We start from the raw sequence: 24,486 nt of genomic DNA on the forward strand, positions 1-24,486 counted from the left end.
AATCCTTATGATACTGTTGACTCAACAAAGATGTTCTAATACTACAGTGCGAGACATTCGGGAGACTATACAAGTCTTTATGTGTCCTTTGAGTTCCCAGATGCTTATGTCTGCCTCAATGACCCATGCCTTAAGGCTGGCTGTTGGTATTTCACCACTAGCCCAGTAGTGGCAAATGGATCCTCTGTGGGTGTATCTGATTTGGCTCATATGGTATTTAAGAATCTTTTCATCTACTATTTACTAACTGGAAGACATTGCATAAACCTTTATGTTTCCATCTTGGCAGTGACAGGGTGGAGCTGAGTAGCAGCCTATGTTCTCCAGTTGGCCACCATCCCCAATCCCTACCTAGTTACCTGGAACCTCCATCCATTTCACCACCCGCTGGCTGGAAATCGGAGTTTCTCACCCCTGCTCTCAGGCCTATCCCATTTCTTCTGTCCTGAGCAGTTGAAGGAGTCACTTACAGAAAGACACTGAACCCACAGGACCTAAGCAGATGCCTCTGGGTCAAGGATATCACTTATAGGAATAGGGATTTTCATGTCTGAAGAAATGGATATGTAATCAGGCTTGCCAGGGCTGATGGGAAACTGTTGAGGCAAGCGAATCTAACCGCTGACTCAGAGCTGAGTGCAGTCAAACCTCTACGTGGACCTGCCCTGAGCCACATTTGTTCCCCGGCTCTGTGCCCAGGATGTGGCCCTCAGTAATGGCTGTCAGACCGGTGGTTGGTAAAGGCTGCGGGCCCGCGTTAACTCTTCTTCATCCCATTGGTGCTGACGATTGCCATAGCTTACGCTTGAGCCGAAGGCTTTCCAGGGTTGTTTTCTCAACTGGTGGCTTTGGAATTGTGGTGCTCATCACGGTAGGATTCTAAACCAAGCACCTTGACTAGCCCGAGTTTCTGACACAAAGGTATCTCGAAGTCTGATTCTCCTGTATCCTTCTGTTCAACTCAAGCGTCACACTACACCGTTGATAGTCCGCAAAAGAAGTAGCTTTTTACCAAGCAAGAGAGGCATCCCATTGTCCCACATGACCCAGGCCTATCTGATTCCAGAAGCACTGCTTCCTGCAGGAACCTAGCACCCTCCCTTCTGATGTGCACAGCGCATCCCTTCCCTGTCACCCATTCCAGCTGTGAGCCCCTCGCCCTCTTCAAGAGGCTTCATTAGCCCGCACTGCTGCCAGCTCGGCCCCACAGCCCGTTTCTTAATCACTGCTGCCTGCGAAACCTTCAGTTGGTTGTACCCTGCTGCATTATTGTCTCTCACTAGCAAATTTTGACTGCGTTTCTAACTTTACCGCTACGGACTTCCCTAGTGTATCAGCTAGGAGAATTTAAGGGTGTAGATAAAGCAAAGAATGGCAGGGTTGCTCCTGGCCTGAAACGCACAGCACGCAGTGCTTGCTCTCCAACGGAGAGCACGGAGGGAGGCACAATTGTAAGACTTGTAAGAACGAGCTTAGCAGAGCAGTTACCAACTAAAAAGCTTCTGTGTACCCTGACCCCATTCAACTTTCATGAATTCATTAGCACAACCATGGATACAATTGCGCCTCCGTATCTCCATGTTCCAGACCCACTGGTTGGCCAACTATGGGTTGAAAACATCTGAAAATAACAAAAACAAAACAAACTGCCCACAATAAATGTTTGCAGGTAATCTTCCTTTTCCTGTTTTTAAGTGTTAAAGTGCATTTTAATATTTTTACAAGTAAAGCATACAGCTGTATAATGATTATTCTCTGGGCACAAGCTGTTGTTAAGATCCATGTGTGTGCTGGCTGGTCTTATGCCAACGTGACACACAAACTACAGTTATCTGAAAGGAGGGAATCTTAAGTGGGAAATACATCCATAGCACCCAGCTGTAGGGTATTTCCTTCATTAGTTATTGATGAAGGTGGGCCCAGCCCATTGTGAGCCCAGTTCATCCCAGGCTGGTGGTCCTGGGTTCTGTAAGAAAATGTTCTGAACAAGTCATAGGGGGAAAGTCAGTAAGCAGCACTCCTCCATGGCCCCTGCATCAGCTCCTGCCTGCAGGTTCCTTCCCTGTTTGAATCCCTGTCCTAATGTCCTTCGATGATGAGCAGTGATATGGTAGTGTAAGCAGAATAAACCCTTTCCCCCCAGCTTGCCTTATGGTCATGGTGTTTTGTCACAGCAATGGTAATCCTAAAAGAAGGTGTAAAATCAACAGTGCACCGTTAAAGCCACACTTTAAGCCACCAACACCATTCTGTTCCATCTCACATCCCTTCTCTGACAGAGAATGGCACATCCTTTAATTTGGCAGCAAATATGGCCACCCTGACAAGGCCCCTGGGGATGGCTGGGAGAACAGATGCTAGGCACCACTGAGTCCCCTGGCAGCTAGTTCACATTGCAATCTATCCAAAGATTCCAACAGATGCAGAGTCAGGGCTGCAGAGCACTGCAATGACAGAGCACGTGTGTACCCACAAAGTGTGCTTCTCAAAATGCATTTCAGGGACAGCATCTACACGGAGTACAGGAGCTGGGGCTTTTTCTGGGTTAGAGTATCTTGGTTGTATGACATCATTAAAAGGATGTAGGGCAGAACACTTAAACTGAGGGCTTTAACATACAAAATAACAAAAATACATATTTTATAATACAGGAAATAAGAATATCTGTTAGAAAAGGAAGACTGGGTTTTCCAGAGCCTTCCATGTTTGGAAGTTCAAATTTACATGCTTTACATTCTGCTCACATTTACAGGTCAGGGATGGAAACAACTGTATCCATGCAGGCCAGGTTGAGGGGTCCCGAAGAAGTTGCTGGAATCCCTAGGACCTGCCCCTCTTCCTACCTAGAACCTCAGTTTCCTCCACCTATGCTCCACCCCAGAGCTGGGTGGAGGACCTTACTTCTGCACAAGAGATGCCCCCCGAGGGCAGGAAAATAAAACAAAAGAGAAACAGAGCCAGCCCTGGAAGGTACTCAACCATGGCTCTAGAGGCACCTTTCTCATTATTCCTTTACTATTACTTTCTCAAAGAATAGAAAAATAGGCTTCAGGTAGGCTTAGCTGGCAATAAACAGTCTAGAGCAGACATTGTGTAGACTTTTTGTTATCATTTGAAGGAGAAATGTACAGTCACAGGCTCCTGTGTTTGAATTACATGGTCCCCAGTTGATGATTTGGTTTTGGAGGGTGTGGACCTTTAATGAGGTGGGAGTTAGCCTGGGGAAGTAGGTCACTAGGGTTTGGCTTTGAGGTTAATAGCTTGTTCCTATCCACAGGCACTTCCTATGGAACTGAGATGTGAGCAAGCAGTTGTCACACATGCTCTCACTGCCGTGAAGATGCCTGCTGCCATGCCTTCCCTTGCACTATGGATGATATGGCCCTTCAAACCATGCTCAAAATAGACCTCTTGTTTCTTGTCTGGTGATTGGTTATGGCACTGAGAGAAGTAACAAGCACACCGTTGTTTTTGTCATTGTTCAGAAAATAATGAAATGCAACTACTATCTACAAAGCATTTGCACTGTAATAGGTATTTTAAGTAATCAAAATGATTTCAACATGCATGATTTTTGATTTATGGCAGGCATGTCACCCTAGGTCTCTCATAGTGTCCCACACCGGAGCAAACTGGCTCCTAAGCCTTGCCTGGCTTCTGTGCCTGTAGGCTGCTGGCACTGAAGTGGGTTACACTGTGAGAAAAAATGAGTTCAAGCCTACGTGCAGGTGCATATAGGTTATCTGCAAATATTGTGACATTTTACCAAAGGGACATGAGAATTCACTAATTTAAGTGAGGCTAGAACCTATTCCCATGGATACTGGGGGATAATTGAATTAACTAACTCAAATAGAGAAGGAGGTGAGAAAGAAAAGCAAAACCGTGTTTACTCATTGTTCTGTTCACTTCTGTACTATGGTGGTAGAATTCATTGTCTGCAAAACCAAAATCCCAGAAATGTCTAGTTTCAGTATTACTCCTCCCTTTTCACTTTAAAAATATGTTTTATTAATTCTTTGCAAGTTTCATAAATGCCTAGAATGTATTTTGATTATATCCATCTCCCCATATACTCCCACTATCCACCCCTGTCTCCCCAAACCCTCCCAACTCTGTGTCTTCATGTGTGCTGCCCATTTGCTCAGGGTATGGAACCACCACCCGAGCATGGCCAACCTACCAGGGCCACCCTTAAAGAAAACGGATTTTCCCTCCCCCAGAAGGTATCAACTATCAATAACTTCTCAGACAGTTGTGGGGGCTCATGAGACCCTCTTTGCTCCATGCTTGTGCAGGTGGCCATAGCTGCTCTGAATTCAATGTCCATAAGACACCGTTTTTTTGTGCCTGTCCTTCCCAACCTCTGGTTCTTACAATCTGTTTCTTCCTCCTTCATGGTCTCTGTACTAGCTGGTTTTATGTCAACCTGACAAACTAGAGTTATCTGGAAGGAGGGAATCTTAACTGGGAAAATGTGTCCATAAAATTCAGTTGTAAGGCATTTTCTTATTTAGTGATCAATGGGAGACGTCTCAGCCCATTGTGAGTGATGTCATCTCTGGGCTGGTGGTCCTGGGTTCTATAGGAAAGTGGGCTGAGCAAGCTGTAGGGAGCATGCCAGTGAGCACCTTCCCTCCATGACCCCTGCATCAACTCCTGCCTCTAGGTTCCTACCATGTTTGAGTTCCTATCTGTCTTAGTTAAGATTTTTATTGCTGCGATGAAACACCATGACCAAAAAGCAAGTTGGGGAGGAAAGGGTGTATTTGGCTTACACTTCCACATCACTGTTCATCACTGAAGGGAGTCAGAACAGGAACTCAAACAGGGCAGAAACCTGGAGGCAGGAGCTGATGCACAGGCCATGTTGGGGAGCTGACTGTTGCAAACATTTTCCACCTTTAACCCCCTTTTCACCAAGAAATTTGTGTCCCCCTCTCTCTCTCTCTCTCTCTCTCTCTCTCTCTCTCTCTCTCTCTCTCTGTGTGTGGTGATAACTACAAAAATCAAGCATTTACTGGTTATAAGTAATAAACTTACTTAAAAGCAAGTCTTTTGTGCATATGTAATTTTACCATTCATTAAGGATGAAAGGAAATTTGTATACCAGTGACTTTGTTATAATTAATAATTATCAACATGTAGAACACCAACACATAAATACACAACACAAATTAACAGAAGTATATTTAGAGTTATTTCAGAAATTGTTGGAAATTCTGTCATAATAGTAAACCAAAATTTATTTAATAATTTTTAATGAAATGCAAGGCAACAATGAAAAGTTTTAAAAATAAAATATCTAATGCACCTAATACAACGTTATGAGTTTGATACATGCTGAGGAATGATGGTAGAAAAATATTAAGTGTCTTATGTGGCATGTAGCGGTACACACCTCTAATTCTATCATGTGGGAAGCAAAGGCAGGCAGATCTTAGTGAAGGTAGCCAGACCTACATAGTGAGTTCCAGGACAGCTAGAGCAAAATAGTTAGACCCTGTCTTGAAAAAAATGAAATAAAATAACAATTTTTTGTAATTAAAGCACTGCATTTCAGTAAGATATAAAGCTCTATATGTACAATAAGTCATAACACTGCAAATCATAACACACCAGAGTCTCAAATCAGATGAAAGGTGTTTCTGCAGCATTCCGTGGTGTGGCATAGTAGGACAGCATGCACAGTGCAAAGCAATTATGCTGCATGTTCAGAACCATGTTGTCATGAGATTATGTAATATAACATGGGCAAGTGCTGACAAACACCTCAGATTCACTATACATTTACTTTTGAATTGACTATTGGTCATTGCATGTTCAGACACCATTTGCCAAGTTTTTTAAATCCCCATTCATTTAAGCCATCCATAATGTAATAAATTCTATAAATCTAGACTCTGTAGCAGGTACTGCTATGGTCCTCTAATTTGACTTTATGATGGGCCCAACATATGAATGGCAACCCACTCAATTCTTTAGATTAAAGAATGGATAAAACTATTCAGATTGATAGTTTTTACTAAACTGTTTTGTTATGAAAAGGTCACAAGTTTTAGAGTATGACAGACCTTTGGAACTGCATTTGAGTCTACACTGTGTGATTTCAGGAGGTCACATGGCTTTTCTGAATTTCAGTTCCTTCATGGGGAAAATAAAGGCACCATTCCCTGCCTTAGGCAAGACTCATAATTAAGAGAAAAGAAGTTTAGAAGAGATTTGCCACATTACCATGAATAGGTTTTCCTGCAGTGACAGTAATGTTGGGTATCTGCAGTGTCCCGCATTGTAGCCTCGAGCTACTACCATGTGTGACTGCTTTACATATGGCTTCTAAGCCCTAGACTTAAATGACCACAGCTGGCCATTATATCAGGCAGGTCTGACATACTCACCTACAGAGAGCAGACTTTGTCTATTATTTTAGTGAGCACTGCAGAATCCCATAACTGGCCAAAGTCCAAGAGTAAGCAATGATGGACCATTCTGCCTTAAATGGTACATCTACATCATCCCCTCCAAGGTGCAGGAAACATTATGGAAGAGGGGGAAAGGAAGAATGTAGGAGGCAGAAGGTGGGGAGATGTTCAACACAAAGACTGACAGACACTGCACTCATGGACCCAGTAGAGCATGCTTTCCACTCAAGACCTGCAAAATTTGACTGGTCCTGTCAAATTGCATCATGGATGAGAAAGGAGTCTGCGATGCCCACGCCCTTCTGAGAGGCTGTTGGCAATTAACGGTTGCTGTGGTGTAGCTACTGATACATTGACTTTTCTTTAAACAGCTCCACCCAATGAACTCCAATGAAACTCAGGGAGTCACATACAGAAAGAAGAAAGGAAAATAGAGGAGGGGCTTGTTGGAAAGATTGCCAATAGGAAAGGAAGGGGAGTAGGAGTGGGGAATGGAGGATGAGATGCCTACAGTTCATTATACACACATACGCATGAGTGAATAGAAATAGAAAAACTCATAATTTTATTAAGCATCTGATGCGGGATGTCATTCTGCGTATATGTTGTCTTATTGGCACTGTTAGCCAATAGGGAAGCAAAACAGGTGGGAGTAGGAGTCTAGGAGGATTCTGGGAAATGTAGTGAAATGAGTGGTCACCATGTGATCCTAGGGAAGCAAAGAAGGGCCAGGATGTCGTCCTCGAAAAGGTAAGTCCTTATAGAAATATATGGGTTAATAAGTAAGTCAAAGCTAGCCATTAAAAACAAACAAACAAACGGCCAACAGCTTCATAATTAATATAGTGTCTTGTGTGTTATTTGGGGGCTAAAGCAGTGAGGGGACCCAGGCGGGCATCCCACAACAAGCATCATTTTACACATACCAGATAATGTTTTAGACATTGCAAATGTATCTATTGATGAGAGAGACACAGTTTCCAAGAAACTTAGGCCTAGCTAATAAAGCAGAACTTGATATTTTTGTAGGGGAATTTGCCAAGGTCTTCTCTGGAACGCAATGTGGCACTCTGAATCCTTGAACTACTGAATGGCTCTTTGCAAGGAATGGTTAATAAGATATTTAATGAACCAGCAATGACTGTCCTCCAGCAGGCACTATGAGGTGTGATACTCAGGTGGGTAAATCTTCATAGGGGCCAAGGAGACTTCCAGAAAGAAATGGACTGAGACGTCTCTATCTTTCCTTCAGTCTCAGGACAACAGTGGCCCAAAAAAGAACTGAAGAGGGACAAGTTAAGGCTCCTGACTCAGGTTCTTCATGCGGGTCTCATGTGGAAGGGGCTAATGGTGCAGCAGTTGAGAATTTGGGGAGCCCCTCCTACCTCTTCAGCCATAACAGTTTAATGTGATCTTTATGGGGACTTGTTCTGGCAAAGAGACCTTTGCCCAGTGGTTGTAGACACCTGGAGGAAATGGAGATTCTACATGGCCGGGCTAGAGAATCATACGCCGCCGCAGTGGCAGTGGATTACAGTTAACGCCTCTTCACATGCCTCTTGCCACTGCTCCCAATGCAAGACACTCACGGCTGAAGAGGCAGGTGGGACTTCCTGTCTTGGCCACAGCTGTGCACAGTCAATCCCTTACACACTAGGCCCTCAGCAACCGCTCAGATCGGGCCCTCTGGTAAACTGACTTAGCTCCCTGGGAGGCTAGAAGAGGAGGTAAGATCTCCTGGAGCCGGAGTTACAGGTGACTGTGAACTCCCTGGTGTGGATGCCGGGAATGGAACTCAGATCCTCTGTTAGGCAGCTCTTTAACTACTGAGCCATCTCTCCAGCCTAATCAGAATGGCTTTTCACACATGCAGACAGTGTACTTCAATCATATCCATTCCCTTTCACCTGTCCTGGACCTCCTCCCCTTGTGCGGGTGCCCTGTCCGTGTATTATTATTATTTAATTCTACAATCTATATATGAAAGGAAACATATCTCTGCACTGTCTGAGTTGGGCTTAAAACGATGACCTCTATTTTCATTCATCCCCCTCAAAAATGATACCATTTCATTTCCCTTTATGGCTAAATAGTGCTCTATTGTGAATACACCTCACATTTTCTTTAGCTATTCATCCACTGACGACACCTGGGCTGGTTGCACAACTTGACTATCTTGAGTGGTAAAGCCGTCCTTTCTGCAGTGACGAGGGGGTCCTCCTGTGTCAGGAAATCTGTGAGAGGCGTGTGAGAGGCGGGACCTAAGACTTCAGTGGCCTTTGCTTTCCACAGCAGTCTGACGTCACGGGTTTGCAGGAAAGACTTCATGTAAAAGTCAAAGTCCTGCTGAAAGTTACTATTTCCTCTTTCTTTGCTCTTCTGCTCCCTTCCTGTCTACTTAAAATCCAATCTCCCGCCTGCTTCTCTGTCTCTTTCTCTCATTTCTCTCCTGTCCCCCTCCTCCCTTCCCTTTTTCTCCCCGCCCCCCTGTTTTTACTGGTCTCCCCTCTCCTTTTCTTCCTTTCTTCCTCTTCCTTCTTACAATTTTCTTTTCTCTCCTAAGGCTAGGTTTCACTGAGTGGCCCAGGCTGCCTTTGGCAGCATGACCCTCCAGTCTCCACCTCTCCCTGAATGCTAAGATCTTATTTTCTTTTGACAACAGTCCCTTGAACTCTACAGTTAGAGGTCTCATGGTCAGCCCTGATAATGCACAAAGTGCTTCAACAGATGAGGACACAGTATAGATTCAGGGTAGGATGACAGCCTCCAAGACTTCGCCCCCTTGCTGGTGCTGCCCACTTCAAATAAATTAGTCAAAGACGCTATTTCCTTTTTGACAGAGACCGTGTAGACGTGGGAAGAAGTTCACTGGGTGCTGCCTAGGCCCCCCTGAGGAAAGCACCAGACAGGTCTACAAACATTCTGGGGTTTTTGTGGACTTCCAGGAAGTGAGGAACAGACAGACACCAGAGCAGCTCTATTTAGGAAGCTGTAGGCATGGCCCAGCCCTCGCTGGTCCAATCGAATAGAAGCAGGGTGATAAGAAGGCCCAGGCTAAGCGGTGCTCACCAAAACTTCCTGGAACTGGGAAGGCTCCCAAGTCTCTCTCTATTCCTCACCTGGATAGAAAGGGTGGATTCTTAGGAGATCAGGAAGGTTTAACCCAGCTAATGCCCAGAATGAGAAAAACAACAGAATCCTCAGACAGGCTCCTGGCAACCTCTCACTGGCAAATGCTGCCCGTATTAGCCAAAAGACAGCACTCTGGAGGCTCAGAGAGCAAAGCAAACCCGCTCAGCCCAGAAACAAACGTCCCCTTAGGAAAAGTAGGTATGTGGGTTCAGCTCACTGAAGAGTGAACCTTTTTCTTCTTGGGGTAAAAAGTCCCCAGGATTGTCTCAAAGCCCTCTTATGCTTGAAGTGTTTCAGAGGAGACTGGCAGGTCGCAGGCCACTGTGAGTCAAGCAGAGGCTCACACCTCGGCTCACAACACAGGCTCACACTGCTTCTAAGTCACTCACCTATGTCTAGAACGCAGCTTTCCATGGAGCTTCTTTCTCAGGGCTATCGCTGTGGCTATGAAGATTAAAGCCATGATACAAGATGGGATGAAAACATGAAGTGGTGATGCTCTGGGGACCTTGGGTTCAGTCCAGCCTGGGTGAAGGAAAGAATCAAAATCCCATCACAGGGTAGCTCACAGCCAGACGGGGGTGGCTTTCTGAGGGGTCCCCACCAAACAGCCACAGGGTTAAGCCTTCACTCTACACCTCTCCTAGTCACCCAGTGAAGTAGCCTCTACTTTGCTCTCCATTTTCACTGGTGAAAAAAGACAAACTGTGAAATTTCCCCAAAGCTAGACTGCAAGGGGTTTAGCTGAGACACACTCCAGACTGTCCGGGCCCAGATCCTGTGCCTTTTGCCACTTGGTCATTCCATCTATCCATCCATGCAACCATCCATCCATCCAACCATCCACCCATCCAACCATCCATCCATCCAACCATCCACCCATCCAACCATCCATCCATCCATCCACCCATCCATCCATCCATCCATCCAACCATCCAACCATCCACCCATCCACCCATCCATCCATCCACCCATCCATCCATCCATCCATCCGTCCAACCATCCAACCATCCATCCATCCACCCATCCAACCATCCATCCACCCATCCATCCATCCATCCATCCATCCACCCATCCATCCACCCATCCATCCATCCATCCAACTGTCCAACCGTCCATCCGTCCAACCATCCATCCACCCACCCATCCTTCACAAACCCCATCTCCGTCTTGGTCTCCATTTCCTTTCTCTTCATCAACCTGCCTTTCTTATTCAAGCAGGAAAACGACCTCAGTTCAAAAAGTGAATTTCTCCCTCACTGATAAGAACTCAAGCACCTAAAAATACCACTAGTTATTTGATTTTAAAGACTAGCAAGACACTTTGGAAAAAGCAGAACATTCCAGGAAGTGGTGACATATTAAATCTAGTCATTCAGGTCTTGGTGTGAACCATTACAACTGATCCTTATCTTGTCTGGACTAACCAAGGTACAGATGCTGACAACAGCATCCATTTAGTGAAGAGGTGATAAGAAGAGTAGTTTAGAGGCCAGAGGATAGCCTTGCAGAGCTCTGGGTACCTTCAGGCTGGCTAGATGGTAAGAGGAAAGGACTACTGGAGTGTTCACAATTTGGCAATGAAAGGGCACACAGGTTAGGCTGTACCTGTTTCAGAGACTGGAACTTTGCCTCATGGCATGATGGACCCAGACTAAACAACTGTACAGAATTATTCAGGAGGGAGGGCTTGAACTGTTGGCTGCTCTGCTCCTGACACTACCTCCTCAATGTTGATAACCATGGAATAGTCTAACTGAGAAATTATTAGACACCACTTAGTCCCGAGTCACTTTAGTGCCTCAGGGATGCTAAATAAATCTGCCTATGGTCACTGCTTCCGAAGAAATAACACAGTCAGGGTTCCAGACCCAGATCTGCCTGACCCAAAGCTCAGGCTCTATGAGAATCATCTTCATCCAAGAACATGTGATCACAAAGAACAAAAAGGTAAGAGTCTGCTTGTTCAAACCATGTCACAAAACCCTAGGTGATCACACTGCCTCTTTACTGCTAAGTGATACTTCATGCAGCACGGCGAATCAGACCCCTGCCTCAGTACCTTTGGGAACCTTTGTTGGGGTTCAGTTTCCTCCACATGTGTGGAGTTTCTGCTCATTACTGAAGACTTCAGCCTCCCTAGACTATACTTGGAGGGCAAATGTGACACCTAAATCACCCCTCTGTCCTGTATGAAGCGTAGCATCACTGCATGAGAGGTGTCAGTCAAAGTTTCTGGGCTGCACAGACTACTCCACCTAGCTGATCAGTAGTTACCTTGTGGATCAGCATTTAGGTGTAGCCAGTAATGAAAACTAAGTGGGTCTTCTGGATCTTGAATGTAAAACATCAAAGGCCTCTTCCACCACTTTTTCCTCTTCAAAGGCAGAAATATGGATTTGGCAGTGACCCCGCTTTGACAGTCCAACAGTGACAATATCCAGAAGAATGGTAGAACAACAAGATGGAAATAACCTGGGCCACAAAATGACTGATGGAATGTAGTCATTTAGCTGCTTAGAGCACTTTCTATCTTTGAGTATTATGTAATGGGAAAACACACGACTGCTTTGAGTCATCATATGCTTGTCTCTTCATTATGGCTGCTTAGCCCACATATTCTCCAATATTATTTTATGACAGCTGCATTTTCTTTAACAATGATAAGCAATGGGGAAAAAAAACCAACTGCTCTATTCTTACCACAGACCTGTGTGCTCAGAAAGAAGCCAGGAATCTTGTTGGTGGTGACTTAGTTTTTCTTCACTTAGTATCATGTTTCATTTAATTCCCACAGCAACTGTTTAACATTTGAAGTGTATCTGCTTTCAGAGCCCACATTCTCTTCTGCTGCCTGGATTCCCCCAAGATGTGCTAGGAGGGTTTCACTTTTTCCAGCCTCACCAAGCGTTTTACAGTCGCTCCTACAGTCTAGCCCAGTTACATTTTCCAGTGAAAACGAAGCAGCTGGCTGACGACAGCCCTGTCTCTCAAGGGAAATGACCTGATAGCTCCTTAACTTCTGAGCAAAATTCAGTATGTTCAGCTTTCTGTCCTGAGTGGCAGAAGCCCTCCCACGCCCAGACTCTCATTTCTGCATCTGTTTTATTCACTGACTTCTGGAGAAGCCTGACGTGGTTCACAGAGGTCAGCAGTGAGTGAGTAGCTTAGTTTATGAGAATGAGTAGAAACAGGATGGTTATAAGTCAGCCAGGCAACACCTTGGGAGGATGTGTGACTGTGGTTATCCTGCTGCTGCGGCTTTGTGTCACACATCGGGGCATCGTCTCTGATCTGACTGTCCACACAGACTAGGAGCTGAGCTGGGGGAGTTGGAATCTGCAAGATGGTGTCTCCCAACCAACACTGCAGCATTCACCAAGCACTCCTCGTGGGCAAAGCAATCTGCTTTTACTCTGGCCTGGGTATAAAGAAGACCTTAGGAACCATGGAAACACACGGGCTAAACTCATAGAAACTGAGAAAACATAACACACAGTCACAGGAAAATATGCAAGTGATGCGGGTAAAAGATCTTAATAAAGAGATGTGGGCAAAAGATCTCGATGAGCAAGCTGAGAACCTGAGCCTGAAGTTGTATGAGCTGTCTTAGGGCCGGGGTAGGGTGGGGGCTGCAAATGATGTTATTTTACGGGAAAGGAACTTACAGCACAAAGAAGGTGTGGATGTGGGAAAGATACTGTAACAGGGCCCCAGACCTCAGTAGGCCCCAGACCTTATCATAACTGACTCCATGATGCAAGGACTATTCAGGCCCTAAAACTCAGCACACAGACAATACCACCTACCAAAGTGAAAATAAAATTCACATTCCTTGGAGAGTCTCTAAATGTACTAACCTTGATTTTTGGCTTCTATATTTCTGCTCCTGGCTAACTGTTCTTGTTAACTGAAGTGCATCAACCCAGAATATAGCTTTTGTACTTAAAAACTCACCCCGAGAAATGTTTGGGGCTACACATCTAGTGGCCAGCTGGTTGATAAAGACCTTATATCGGCTTAAACCCATGTCTGAGCAGTCTTCTCTGGTGAATAACCCCACAACATTTCTGGAGGTCCCATAGAGTGAGAACCTTGGAGCCGCTTGGGGTGAGGTACAGTGTAGTCGTCAGGATACTCTTGGGGGTGCAAAACCTGAGTTATGGATCCCTAGGGCTCCCTTTGATCAATGATGCCTAATGCTTTGGAGGAGTCTGACACTTCCACCTCAAAAGGAAACAAATTAGAAAGTTGCCTGGTTTGTCACCTCAAGAGGTAAGACTGGTGAAGGCTGCACTTTCTGTTTGGACACATAGGAGACAGACACTATTGCTGATTCAGTGTGCAGGATCCATGTGAGGGGTCACTAAATCCCCCCTCTGTTCAGGTTTATGAAAGTGCAGTGGCCACCCTTGGTTGTCTTTATTCTCTCTTTCTCTTTCTCTCTGTCTCTGTCTCTGTCTCTGTCTCTGTCTCTGTCTCTGTCTCTGTCTCTCTCTCTCTCTCTCTCTCTCAGTGTCTTTCTATGTGTTTCTGTCAGTTCTGCTTCTTGTATTGACCAGCAGCTAACCTCCTGGCTTAAGACCAGTGCTTCCTCCTTTGGGGGCTTGAATCCTTTAGGATATGCCAGGCTGCCCAGAGAACACCCTTCAAAAGAAAACCCTCCACCTGTTCCACTCCAGGATCAGGAACACTTGCTTGTTTCCTGTTCAGTCAGGGTTGGTTCCATGTGGATGTGGGGAAAGCCAGGCCTCTCATCCAGGGCCCCCTGCCATCTAAGCAGAAGGCACACAGGGAGGGGAGATAGTTCTCTGTGGTGCACACTCCCTCTGCTCCTTCTCCTCTGCCTGCTCTAAGTAACCCCGGGGAAAGAGGACATTTACTCCATCTTTCATGATTATGTTTCCTTTCAACCAATTATCCATATAATTGAAAAACTGAAAATTAGCATTCTCTGAACAAAGTAGAAAAACCACCTGAGGCCCAGGCTGGGGAGTCACCACAGACAATGCTGCCAGGACAGAATGGATTTTCCCTCTGTCCAACACTGACCAAGGGGGCATTTTTCACTGGGTCCTTTCAGAGCTGTAAGTGGGTAAGGTCAGTATGGTTTTTCTGGCTGTGGTGCAGTTAATTGGTGTGGGTGACATTTCAAGGAAAACCGGTCTCTTATTAAATTATTCAGAGCTTGCCTGGCCACGCTAGCTAGCTCCAGAAGTGGATCTCAGCCTTTGGATTCCTGCACCCACAAAATCTCAACCTATTGGGACACATAGATGGGGGCATCTAATAAAGCCCAAGGTTCAAGAGAGAGTGAAAGCGTCTGATAAAGGGGCCGAGGGCTGGGTCACTATTGTCTTTCAAGATGCAGGAAGCAGTCGCAAGCCAAGCAATATAGATGATGAAGGTGGAAAAGGCAAGAAAATGGAGTATCTCCTAGGACCTCTGTCACCCTCACTCACCTCGACTAGAAGCCAGTGAAACCTAGTTAGACTTCAAACCTCCAGAAGTATGAGATAACAGAGTTTTGTTGCTTTGAACCATTACATTTGTGGCAATTTGATATAGGAGCAATAAGAACTACATACACAGTGGAAAAAAATATTCCTGTCTCTTCACTTGTTGCTCTGGACACAGGATGTTGCTACTGCCTCTCCAGATCTGTTTTCTACAGTGTAACACTATGATCTGAGATCGGATGTTGACATTTCTGGAAGAAGCCTGTGGATACATCTTTGTTCTCTGACCTCCTGTTGGGTTTAGGCAATGGGAGACACCAGCAGGATACTGGAGGACCTGAGGTGTGGTTGGGGTATCTGTCATTCCCACACTTCCCCCCTTAAAGCTGCTCAGATCACTCCAAGAGGTGCTGTCCCCACAGCTACCTTCTCCCAGGAGCCACTCCAACAGTGTGGACTCTTGTTCAATACAGATGTGTGTCCTGCTCTATCCTTGTAATTCTTCTAGATCCTACCTTGACTTCACGAAGAGTCCCTTATAACGCCTTCCTTGAATGGCTCGTGTGAGCACATCATCTGTTTCTCACCTGAACTCTGATTGTTAGAACTGGGAAGTGGGGACTGCACTTACCCAGAGGGCCAAGGATGGCTGACGTAAGCTCCTTCATGTGAACATTCCAGAATATGCAGCTGAAGTTTCTGCCAGGCTGGGGCTTTAGGTGCAGGACACTGGTGACCTGGTAGAGGCCTTCAGGGGTCCTGATGTGGCTGGTGTTGGCAGGAACACTGATGTTTTGCCAGAACACTTCTGCCAGGGGGTAACCTCTAGCCTGACAGGTGAGCTGCACCTCCCCTGTCCCTGGGATCTCTAGGATCCTAGTGTCTATCTTCTTGTAAGAAGCTGGATAACAGAAGAAAAAGAAGTTTTATTTTGATTGCTGTAAAATTCTATTCAATGCAAGAGGAAATCAAATGATCACTATTGATCTTAGGTAATACTCTTTTATTTTAAAAATATTTTCTATGTCCCAGGTACATTATTTTGCATAGATTGAATTGTTTAATTAGTACAATACAACAGAAATGCTATGTTGATATCTCCAATCTTTGTTGGGGTTAATTGAAGATGGGTATGTTAAGAATGGTGTTCAAAGTTAGATGAATAGACTGGTAGACCCAATGTTTGAAAATAGGAAGACTACAAACTTATATCTTAGCATTATGCTAAGGTGCCATATTCTACTTTCTAGAACATGAATATTTAGAACTGGAAGGAGATAATTGAAGGGTCAGGAAGCACAAAGGCTATCCAACAATCCTAGGTCATACCTAAAAATTAACAAATATTAACACCACATGTATAGAGCTGGAAGTGTTGATAGTAAACTGTACTTTTTGGTGATAGAGTCAGTACTGGCTTTTATTAAATGGGAATTATTCTCTTAAATAGATGCTTAGCACAATCATTGAAGTAAAAGCTATTTTGAAGTGAAAACACAGTTGTTGAGATGGTTAATCTTGTCAACTTAATTGGATGAGAAGCTCCTAGGATATTGGCAAAATGGATGTGCCTGTGAGGGCTTTCTCCAGAGAGAATTAACTAGTAGGTGGGAGGTCTACCTTGAACATGGGCAGCACCATCCCATGGACTGGGGACCCCAAAGAACTAAAGAGAAAACGAGCCATGATGGGAGTTCTGTTGTGTGTACCCTCCTGCGTACGTGGACTGAAACCTCTGAAAGCATGAGCTAAAATAAATCCTCCCTGTTCAGGTTGTTTATGTCACGATGTGCTGTGTCACAATGATGAATAGTGATTGCTAACACTATTTTTTGGTTTTTCAAGATAGGGTTTCTCTATGTAGTCCTGGCTGTCCTGGAACTCACTCTTATAGACTGGGCTGGCCTCAAATTCACAGAGACCTGCCTGCCTCTGTCTCCCAAATGCTGAAAAATTTTTGGGAAACTATTTCACACTAAAGTAATAGCCATATTTTTCTTAGATTTTATTTTTGAGACAGGGTCTGTCAATGTAGCCCAGGCTGGCCTTGAACTCACTATGTATCCCAGGTTGAACTTGAATTTGCTGCCTTCTGGTGTCTACATCCTAAATGCTGGGATTACAGGCCTGAATTGTCATGGCCAGGTTGATAACAGCTATATGAAAACACTTAGACACATATGATTTACTTAATCTTAACTAAGCTTTGTGGCATGCCCTTTTTTATATAATGTAGAACAGAAGGAAGAAGGAATGGTCAGGCCCTTCTCTGTGTGTTTTGCCTCTCTGTCTTTCTCTGTTGTGTCTCCACTTACTAATTTGAGTAGTTATCCATACACTCGTTGAATCAGGGTTTTCCCAGAGAGCTTTACTGTGATCATAACAAGTGGACCTTTGGGCCCTCTCTTGACATTTTTGTCTATGTAGTGAGCATACCCACCCGGGCCTGAATGTATGCCTCAAAAGGTCTGACATTTTTTTTTCCAGTTTTCCTATATCTAGGGGGATAGAGCAAGGTTTTTATTTTCTCCATCTCCTAGGACTGTACATGTTAGGTAAGAACTTCTCCACATGTTCTTACATTTTATGAACAAGACCTGTGATGGTTAACTTTAGTTGCTAACTTGATGCAACCGAGAATCATCTGGGGGGAACATCTCAATAATGGTGATCCATATTGAGGTAGTCTGTGAGCATCTCTATTGGGTATTATCTTAGTTAACTTAATTGATATGGAAAGACCCAGCTCACTCTGGGTGGCACAGATTCCTAGGCAGAGGTGGGGCTGAACTATCTAAAAATAGAGAATTAAACTTAGCACAAGCAAGCAGGTATACATGCATTCATTTCTCTCTGATCTTCACCCTGGATGTGATATTAGTAGCTACCTTGAGTTCCTGCCTTGATTTCCCCTTAATGACAGACTATAACTTAGAACTGTAAGTCAAATAAACCCTTCAACTCTTAGTTGCATTTCCTCAAGGTATTTGATCACAGCCACAGATACGAAACTAGAATAGGGTCTGAACTGCAAGTCTGTGCTTCTAGATCAAGGTAAGAGAGGAAGGAGGAAGGGGCTCTCTGTTCTTATTCGTGCCCTCTAATGTAAACCATCCAGGGATATCCCCAGAACAGGGAGAGGAGTGGAAAATCATGTAGTCATACAGCTATTCGCTTAACATGTGGTGCGCATTTCCCCCATAGCTGTGTATTCTTAGGGTTGCTCACTTATTCAAACACTTAGGTGAGAGCAGAGGTTAAGTGACCATAATACCTGGTCCTAGCTTTGTCACTAGACATTATCTTATTTGAAGTGTACAAGTACTGTATGAGGATGGTAAAATTTGGATTCTTAGCTTGTAAACAGAGAAACAATAGAACCCTTGAGATGGTGGGAAGGTGTGAACTCCTGCATTTATCACACTACTTTGCATTGTAAAGAAGCAACATATGCAGGAAGGATGCATTCCCTTGATAGATCCAGGAATACCTAAAACTCATAGAAAATGAAGAGAATTGGGTTCTGACGGTCTACTGAATGATTTGGCCTAGTCTTACTTGGAACCAAGTTTTGGGCTGCCTCTAGCAATCAAACAATGCCTAAAACAACCTTTGGAAGTAACCACTTTACCTCTAATTTAGCCACACTTTACACTATATCTTATTTCTGTCTTTTGTGGGTTGGGGGGGGGTTAAAAACCAAACCAAAAACCAACAGCCTAGATTTATTGGGGTAGCGTGCTGTAGGTGAAATCCAGCCAACTCCTGCAGGAAGCTCCAAACAAAAAGAAACTGATCTGGGCTGAGCAGAGAGGTGATTCTGAAGATGGAGGACAGGACGGGAATCGGGGCTGGCTGAAACTGCCTTGTGACATGTAGATGAAGGGACACATGGGAAAGGGGTAGATATTCAGCTAAAAGAACCAGCAGGGTTTGGGGAAGGGGTGGAAATCCATACCTTACCATTACAGTATCAAAAATGCTTCCATAGCCTCTTTTCATTGGGAAGTGGCCAGAGAGGCACCACACCCAGCAAGGCATTGGGGAAGCTAGACTTTTCTTGAGAAAAGATGAGCAAATTTTAGAGTTCCAGTGGTAGAAGTAGCTTTTAAAGCCCAAGAGTTCCAACTTCTTGTTCAATGAGAAGTATCTTCTCTAGCAACTTTGCTAGATAACTACCTTGGTAAGTGTTAGACACAATCCTAGAAACAACCTTAGGTAATCTGAGGTTGGTCAGGATGGGTAAGTGTGTTGTTCAAGTCTTCTGCTTCCTATTTTATCCTATCTGTTATAGCAGCGATAAATCAAATGACAGAGATGAATCAAAAGCTCACATATATACTTGTCATTGTCTTCTTCATTTTGTCTTCAGATTGTTTTTGAATACAGAGAACTGAGGCTTATTAAGAAAGTGATAAAAGTCTAAGAGGCCTCAACCCTACACAAAGGACTACAGGTAACTAAGGAATGCTGAGATTGGGAGACAGTCTTTCTCAGGGAAGAGAACAATGATTGGCTATACTAAATTGTCATCCCTAAAAACACACATGTGACATTGTACAGACTGAGAAGGTTGTATTCATGTGTGCAGAAATATATATATATATATATGTATGTGCTTGTTTGTATGTATGTATATATACATATATACACACATATATACATATATATGTATTATGTATGTAGCAACAATTAATGAAGAAATGAGGTCATGACTGAATAAAAGATGGGTATGTGGGAGGATTTGGAGAGATGGAAAGGAAGGTAGAAATGATATAATTATATTAATCTAAAAATATAAAAATAATTTAAAAGAAATAAAAGAAAGAACTGAGACTGGGTTGGGGCTCCAGGGAGGAATATCCAACTTTCCAACTTATGTTTAATACAGTGAAGACATATTGTCAGCTGCACATACATTTTAGAATAGCAATTTCTGTCTATAGAGCTGATTCTTATAATTATGAAATGTGGCTTTTTAAAGACCCTGCCATTCTTTTTATGGCATAGAAAAACTCTATAAAATACAGATTGTGTTGACATTTTCATACATGCATTACTATACTTGGATGACAGTCATCTCTCTATTACCCTCAGTTATATTCTCTCCTGTTTCCTTTCTATCCTTTCTCTTTCTTTCCTTTTCTTTTTTTTTTCCTTTCCTCTCCTCTGGCAATTCCTCTTTTACGTTGATGACATTTCTTTCCCCCTTAGGTTCCACAGATGAGACCAAACATATACATTTCTTCCCAAGTCTCCATTATGTCTCTTTACACAATGGTTTCCAGTTCTATCCATTTTCCTTTAAATGACCCGATTTTGTTCTTTATTATAAGTGAATACTCCATTAAACATGTATACATTTTCTTTATGCATTGAGAGCAACTAGACTGTGACTTGGCTATTATGAGTAGTGCTACAATAAACATGGTGGGTATTTTTATGTTGTGCTGACTTGGGGTCCTTTGAATATATCCTCAGAATGACTATAGCTGGATAAAACCACAGTACTATTTTTAGTTTCTGAGGAACCTCTATTCTGATTTCAGTGGCTGGACCGACTGAAAGCACTGCCTTTTATCTTTAGTAACATCTATTTTTCTCATAACAGCAATGAGTTAGCTACCTAACTTGTAGTTATATCTACAAATGGAAGTCCCTACTTCCCCCAGAAGCTGTCTTTGCCATGAGCACAGCAAGTAACTGAGCTTCCAAGTGGGAAGCTCATTTTTGTGCCATCAGTTTCATCCTACAAACACGTGTTTGGCTGAGTAAAACACATATCATAAGCTCAGTGGCTAAGAACCTCCTGGTCTTGCAAATCTGAAAGGTGTTAACAATGGCTGGTGACATGATCTTTCAAACTCTCAGCTGTCTCATTAATCAAAGGACACTTCCCTCCGTCTCTGCTCTGGTGGTTTCTATAGCAGCAGAATGGTTTCATCCCTGGCGCCAGCTCTCATTGAAGACTCTGTGAAGTGAGGTATGTGGTATATGTGGCATATATGGTGCATGCTTCTGTGAGCATGTGTGTGTGTGTGTGTGTGTGTGTGTGTGTGTGTGTGTGTGTGTGTGTGTGTGCAGGTGGGCATGCCCATGTGAAGATCAGAAAAAAACCCTGATTGTCTTCCTTATTCTCCATGGTATTTCCTTGAAACAGGGTTTACTGTTTTTGGCTAGGCTGACTCTGGCCAGCGAGCTCCCAGGTCCTACCTGTTCCTGCCCTACAGGAGGATACAGACATGCATTGTTTTTAATGTGGGTGCTGCGAATTCAAACTCAGATCCTTATACTTGCAATGTTCTTACCCATCTCTCAGCTTCCATATTACTTCTAAGGTAAGAGCTAACTGTACATACAGTATTATAATCTTAATCATCATAGTGACTGTAAATAAAGTGGGAAACATAGTTCTTATGTGCTTTTATCTTACAGGATCCAGGCAGAGTTCAAATAATCACTGAAATAGCGTTGAGGATTGCTTTCGGTCTGCCATTAAACAGCCTGTAGGGTCAGACTGTAATTCCTATTGGAAAGTCGGGGCAGTGCATTCTTGACTCTGATAGCCTTACTCCTTGTCTCCTGAGGGAAAGGAGCTGAGGGAAGAGGTGGGGCTCCCCCGTAAGTCAGTTCAGCCTATGCTTTCCCTGGGCCCAGCCAGAGCTTCAGATGCTGGTCACCTTTCCACCCATGGCGTCTCTTCCAGCCCCCCTTGTCCTCACTGGTGCTGGATTCTCTGCAACAGGAACCATGCTGCCTCCTTCCTCAGCCTGGTGAAGTCACACTCACATCTTCCTGGGCTTCCGTTGGGTTAAAGCACTAGGTTCCCCACAACAGCTCATCTGTTCTGTGCTTAGCTCCAGCTTGACGGTGGCCCGGTGCTCCATCGCTCTGAGCCTGCATGGAGTCCTCTTTGCGGGACACTTCTCAACCCCGGCAGCTTTGTGATGCCCTGGCCTCTCTCGGTGCCTCTGTACTCTGCCTCAGCAACTCTCCCGCCTGATGGCTCTTAGTCACGAGGCTACAGCCAGGTTTTCCAGAAGCCACCATCTCTTCCGGATCTTTCCCTCTTTCTGTGTCGTCATTTTTCTACCTTTCTGAAATCAACTCTTCCCTATATTTAATATGAATCATGGTATGGAGAGAGGTGTTAAATTCCTATTGTCCAGACCTATTCCCTAGATTTAAGGGTAAAACTAACCCTTCCTCTGTTCATACTTCATTTGTAGGATCCTTCCCCGGCCCCAGATCTGAGGTTCAGTGTCACCATAAGCTACTCTTACATGTTAGTCTTTAACAATGCTCTCTGCTTACACCCCTCTGATGAAAATTAAGACACAGTGTTCCCTCTTGTGTGTCACTTTGATTCTTAGATTTTTCCATAAGCTTCTATGTTGAAAAAAATACATGTTTAGGATTTTATAAATATTTGTATTTTCAGCAAATAATTGTTTCATTCTTACAAATACACACACATATATGTTTGGTAGTTCTCTAGTTTATCATTCTTAACTGTCTTATACTTAATAACAAAATATGTACAGCTATTGAAATGAAATCTTTCCTTATTACGGTGGGATTTCAGGTGTCTAAAGTTTTCTTCTATATTTCATTGCCATTATCAACACATATTATCAAAATATAAAATATCATGGATATTGACAATTATTAAGTGTGAAAAAATAAAAGTGTACTGGAAATGTATTGTTCAGTTATTCATCAATCTGAAAAGGCTTATAGATTATGTTCAGAACTATTTTGTGATGTAGAATTCAACTTTATTTTTATTTGTATTTTTCAATTTTGTAGCTGAAATGGTTAATGAATCTTGCTCATATGAATTAGCTGGTAGGAACTGGAAGAAAATTGAAAGACATAATTCATCAGGCAAAGCTTGATAATTTTTGATTACCAGCTGTTACCTCTAGGTGAGGAATCTCACCATCCTTCAGTTTTATGGACAGCAAAGCATTTGGTGGCTGCTGTGGAGGCAGAACAGACAGCAGGCAGCCATGCTGCTCTGTGAGACATGGGGTTTCTTTTCACTCTTGTCTGGCACGGTAGAGTTTTTAATCCTTGGGACAATGGATCATATCTGTGAAGGGGGGCGGGCCTTTCACAAAGAGGGAGAAAGCAAAAGTAAAAGAGGGGGTATTTCAGGGGAACCCTAAGTGCCTTGCCTGGTGGTACATTCTCATGTTCCTCAATTTGGGAAAGGGGTTGAGGACGATGAAGATCTAGACACCCAAGCCTGTGCTTCCCTTACCGAGGCTGTGGGCATCAACAGGCCCCTCTGTGAGGACCCTTGCTTTAAGGAAGAAATCTTCCTACACAGGGAGTCCTGAGCCCAGCAGAGGAAAAGGCAGGGTGCCTCCTCATTCTGACTTTCTTCCGCCCCACCATGTTTGTTTTAACTGCTTTACCTTTACCAGGTGACAAAATATGTTTCCTTTCAGGTACCTTTTTTTCCTCCCTTTGAAGTAGCTGCTTCTCATGTGGAACATTATTTTAAGATGGGTTACATTTGTTTATGCTGTAGAACATTTGTTTAATGATGCAAAGATTTGTTGCATTCTTTTATGTTGCATTTGTTTAACTCAGTGAAGCTGTGTTACTTTGCCTGTCTAAAACACCTGATTGGTTTAATAAAGAGCTGAACGGCCAATAGCTGGGCAGGAGAAAGGATAGGTGGGGCTGGTGGGCAGAGAGAATAAATAGGAGGAGATATCAGGGAAGAGAGATAGAAGAGCAGAGAAGGAGGAGGACACCAGGGGCCAGCCACCCAGCTACACAGTAAGTCAGGGAGTAAAAAGTAAAGAAAGGAATATAGAACAAAGGCAAAAGCCCAGAGGCAAAAGACAGACGGGCTAATTTAAATTAAGAAAAACTGACTAGAAATAAGCCACGATAAGGCTGAGCATTCATAAGTAAGACTAAGCCTCTGTGTGTGTGTGTGTGTGTGTGTGTGTGTGTGTGTGTGTGTGTGTGTGTGTGTGTGTGTGATTTATTTGGCGGGCCCCCCAAAAGAGCAAAGAGCCGAAACAGTAAAAACCAACTACAGCCTCTTTCAACCAGGTTTTCAGCTTTTGCTTGAGCTACTCCAAGTAGCAAGCTAGGGTGTGCAGCCATCACAACCCTCCACCAGCGCTGACTTGCAAGCACTCACCTTTGACCTTCACCGTCAGGTACTTGTAGTCCCAGGCAGCCCCGCAGATGACCAGACAGCGGTACTGCCCCGCATCTCTCATGTGGACACTGGGGATGTGGAACAGGGCCTTCCCTAGTGGCAGAGCCTCCTCCAGAAGGGTGGCTCTCTCACTCGGCCAAGAGGTTTCATTTTCTACCTTCTGCAAGCTGGCTCTTATTTCTCCAAACTCTGTGCATTCACTGCGGTCAAAATCACACTCCAGACTCACGTTGCTGCCGAACTCTGCCGTGTACACTTCCTTAGGGACTGTCACTGTGAATAAAGC

The 24,486-nt window shown here is 44.0% G+C and overlaps 1 protein-coding gene and 1 non-coding gene across 2 annotated transcripts in view; one reads left to right on the forward strand and one right to left on the reverse strand.

The window, feature by feature from the left end:
- Positions 1-24,486, reverse strand: part of Pdcd1lg2 (programmed cell death 1 ligand 2) — a 60,974-nt gene that overhangs the window by 5,456 nt on the left and 31,032 nt on the right. The window contains exons 3-5 of the mRNA XM_021225180.2: positions 24,180-24,485; positions 15,645-15,914; positions 9,944-10,079 (exon numbers count right to left, since the gene is read on the reverse strand). Coding sequence (XP_021080839.1) covers positions 9,944-10,079; positions 15,645-15,914; positions 24,180-24,485 — 712 coding nt within the window. The remainder of the gene's footprint in view (positions 1-9,943; positions 10,080-15,644; positions 15,915-24,179; position 24,486) is intronic.
- On the forward strand, positions 3,566-3,699 carry LOC121135633. The gene has a single exon (XR_005872736.1). It is a non-coding gene; the product is annotated as a small nucleolar RNA SNORA42/SNORA80 family (small nucleolar RNA).

The sequence above is a fragment of the Mesocricetus auratus genome, unplaced genomic scaffold (genome assembly GCF_017639785.1).
Source record: "Mesocricetus auratus isolate SY011 unplaced genomic scaffold, BCM_Maur_2.0 Super-Scaffold_4256, whole genome shotgun sequence".
Lineage (NCBI taxonomy): Eukaryota > Metazoa > Chordata > Mammalia > Rodentia > Cricetidae > Mesocricetus > Mesocricetus auratus.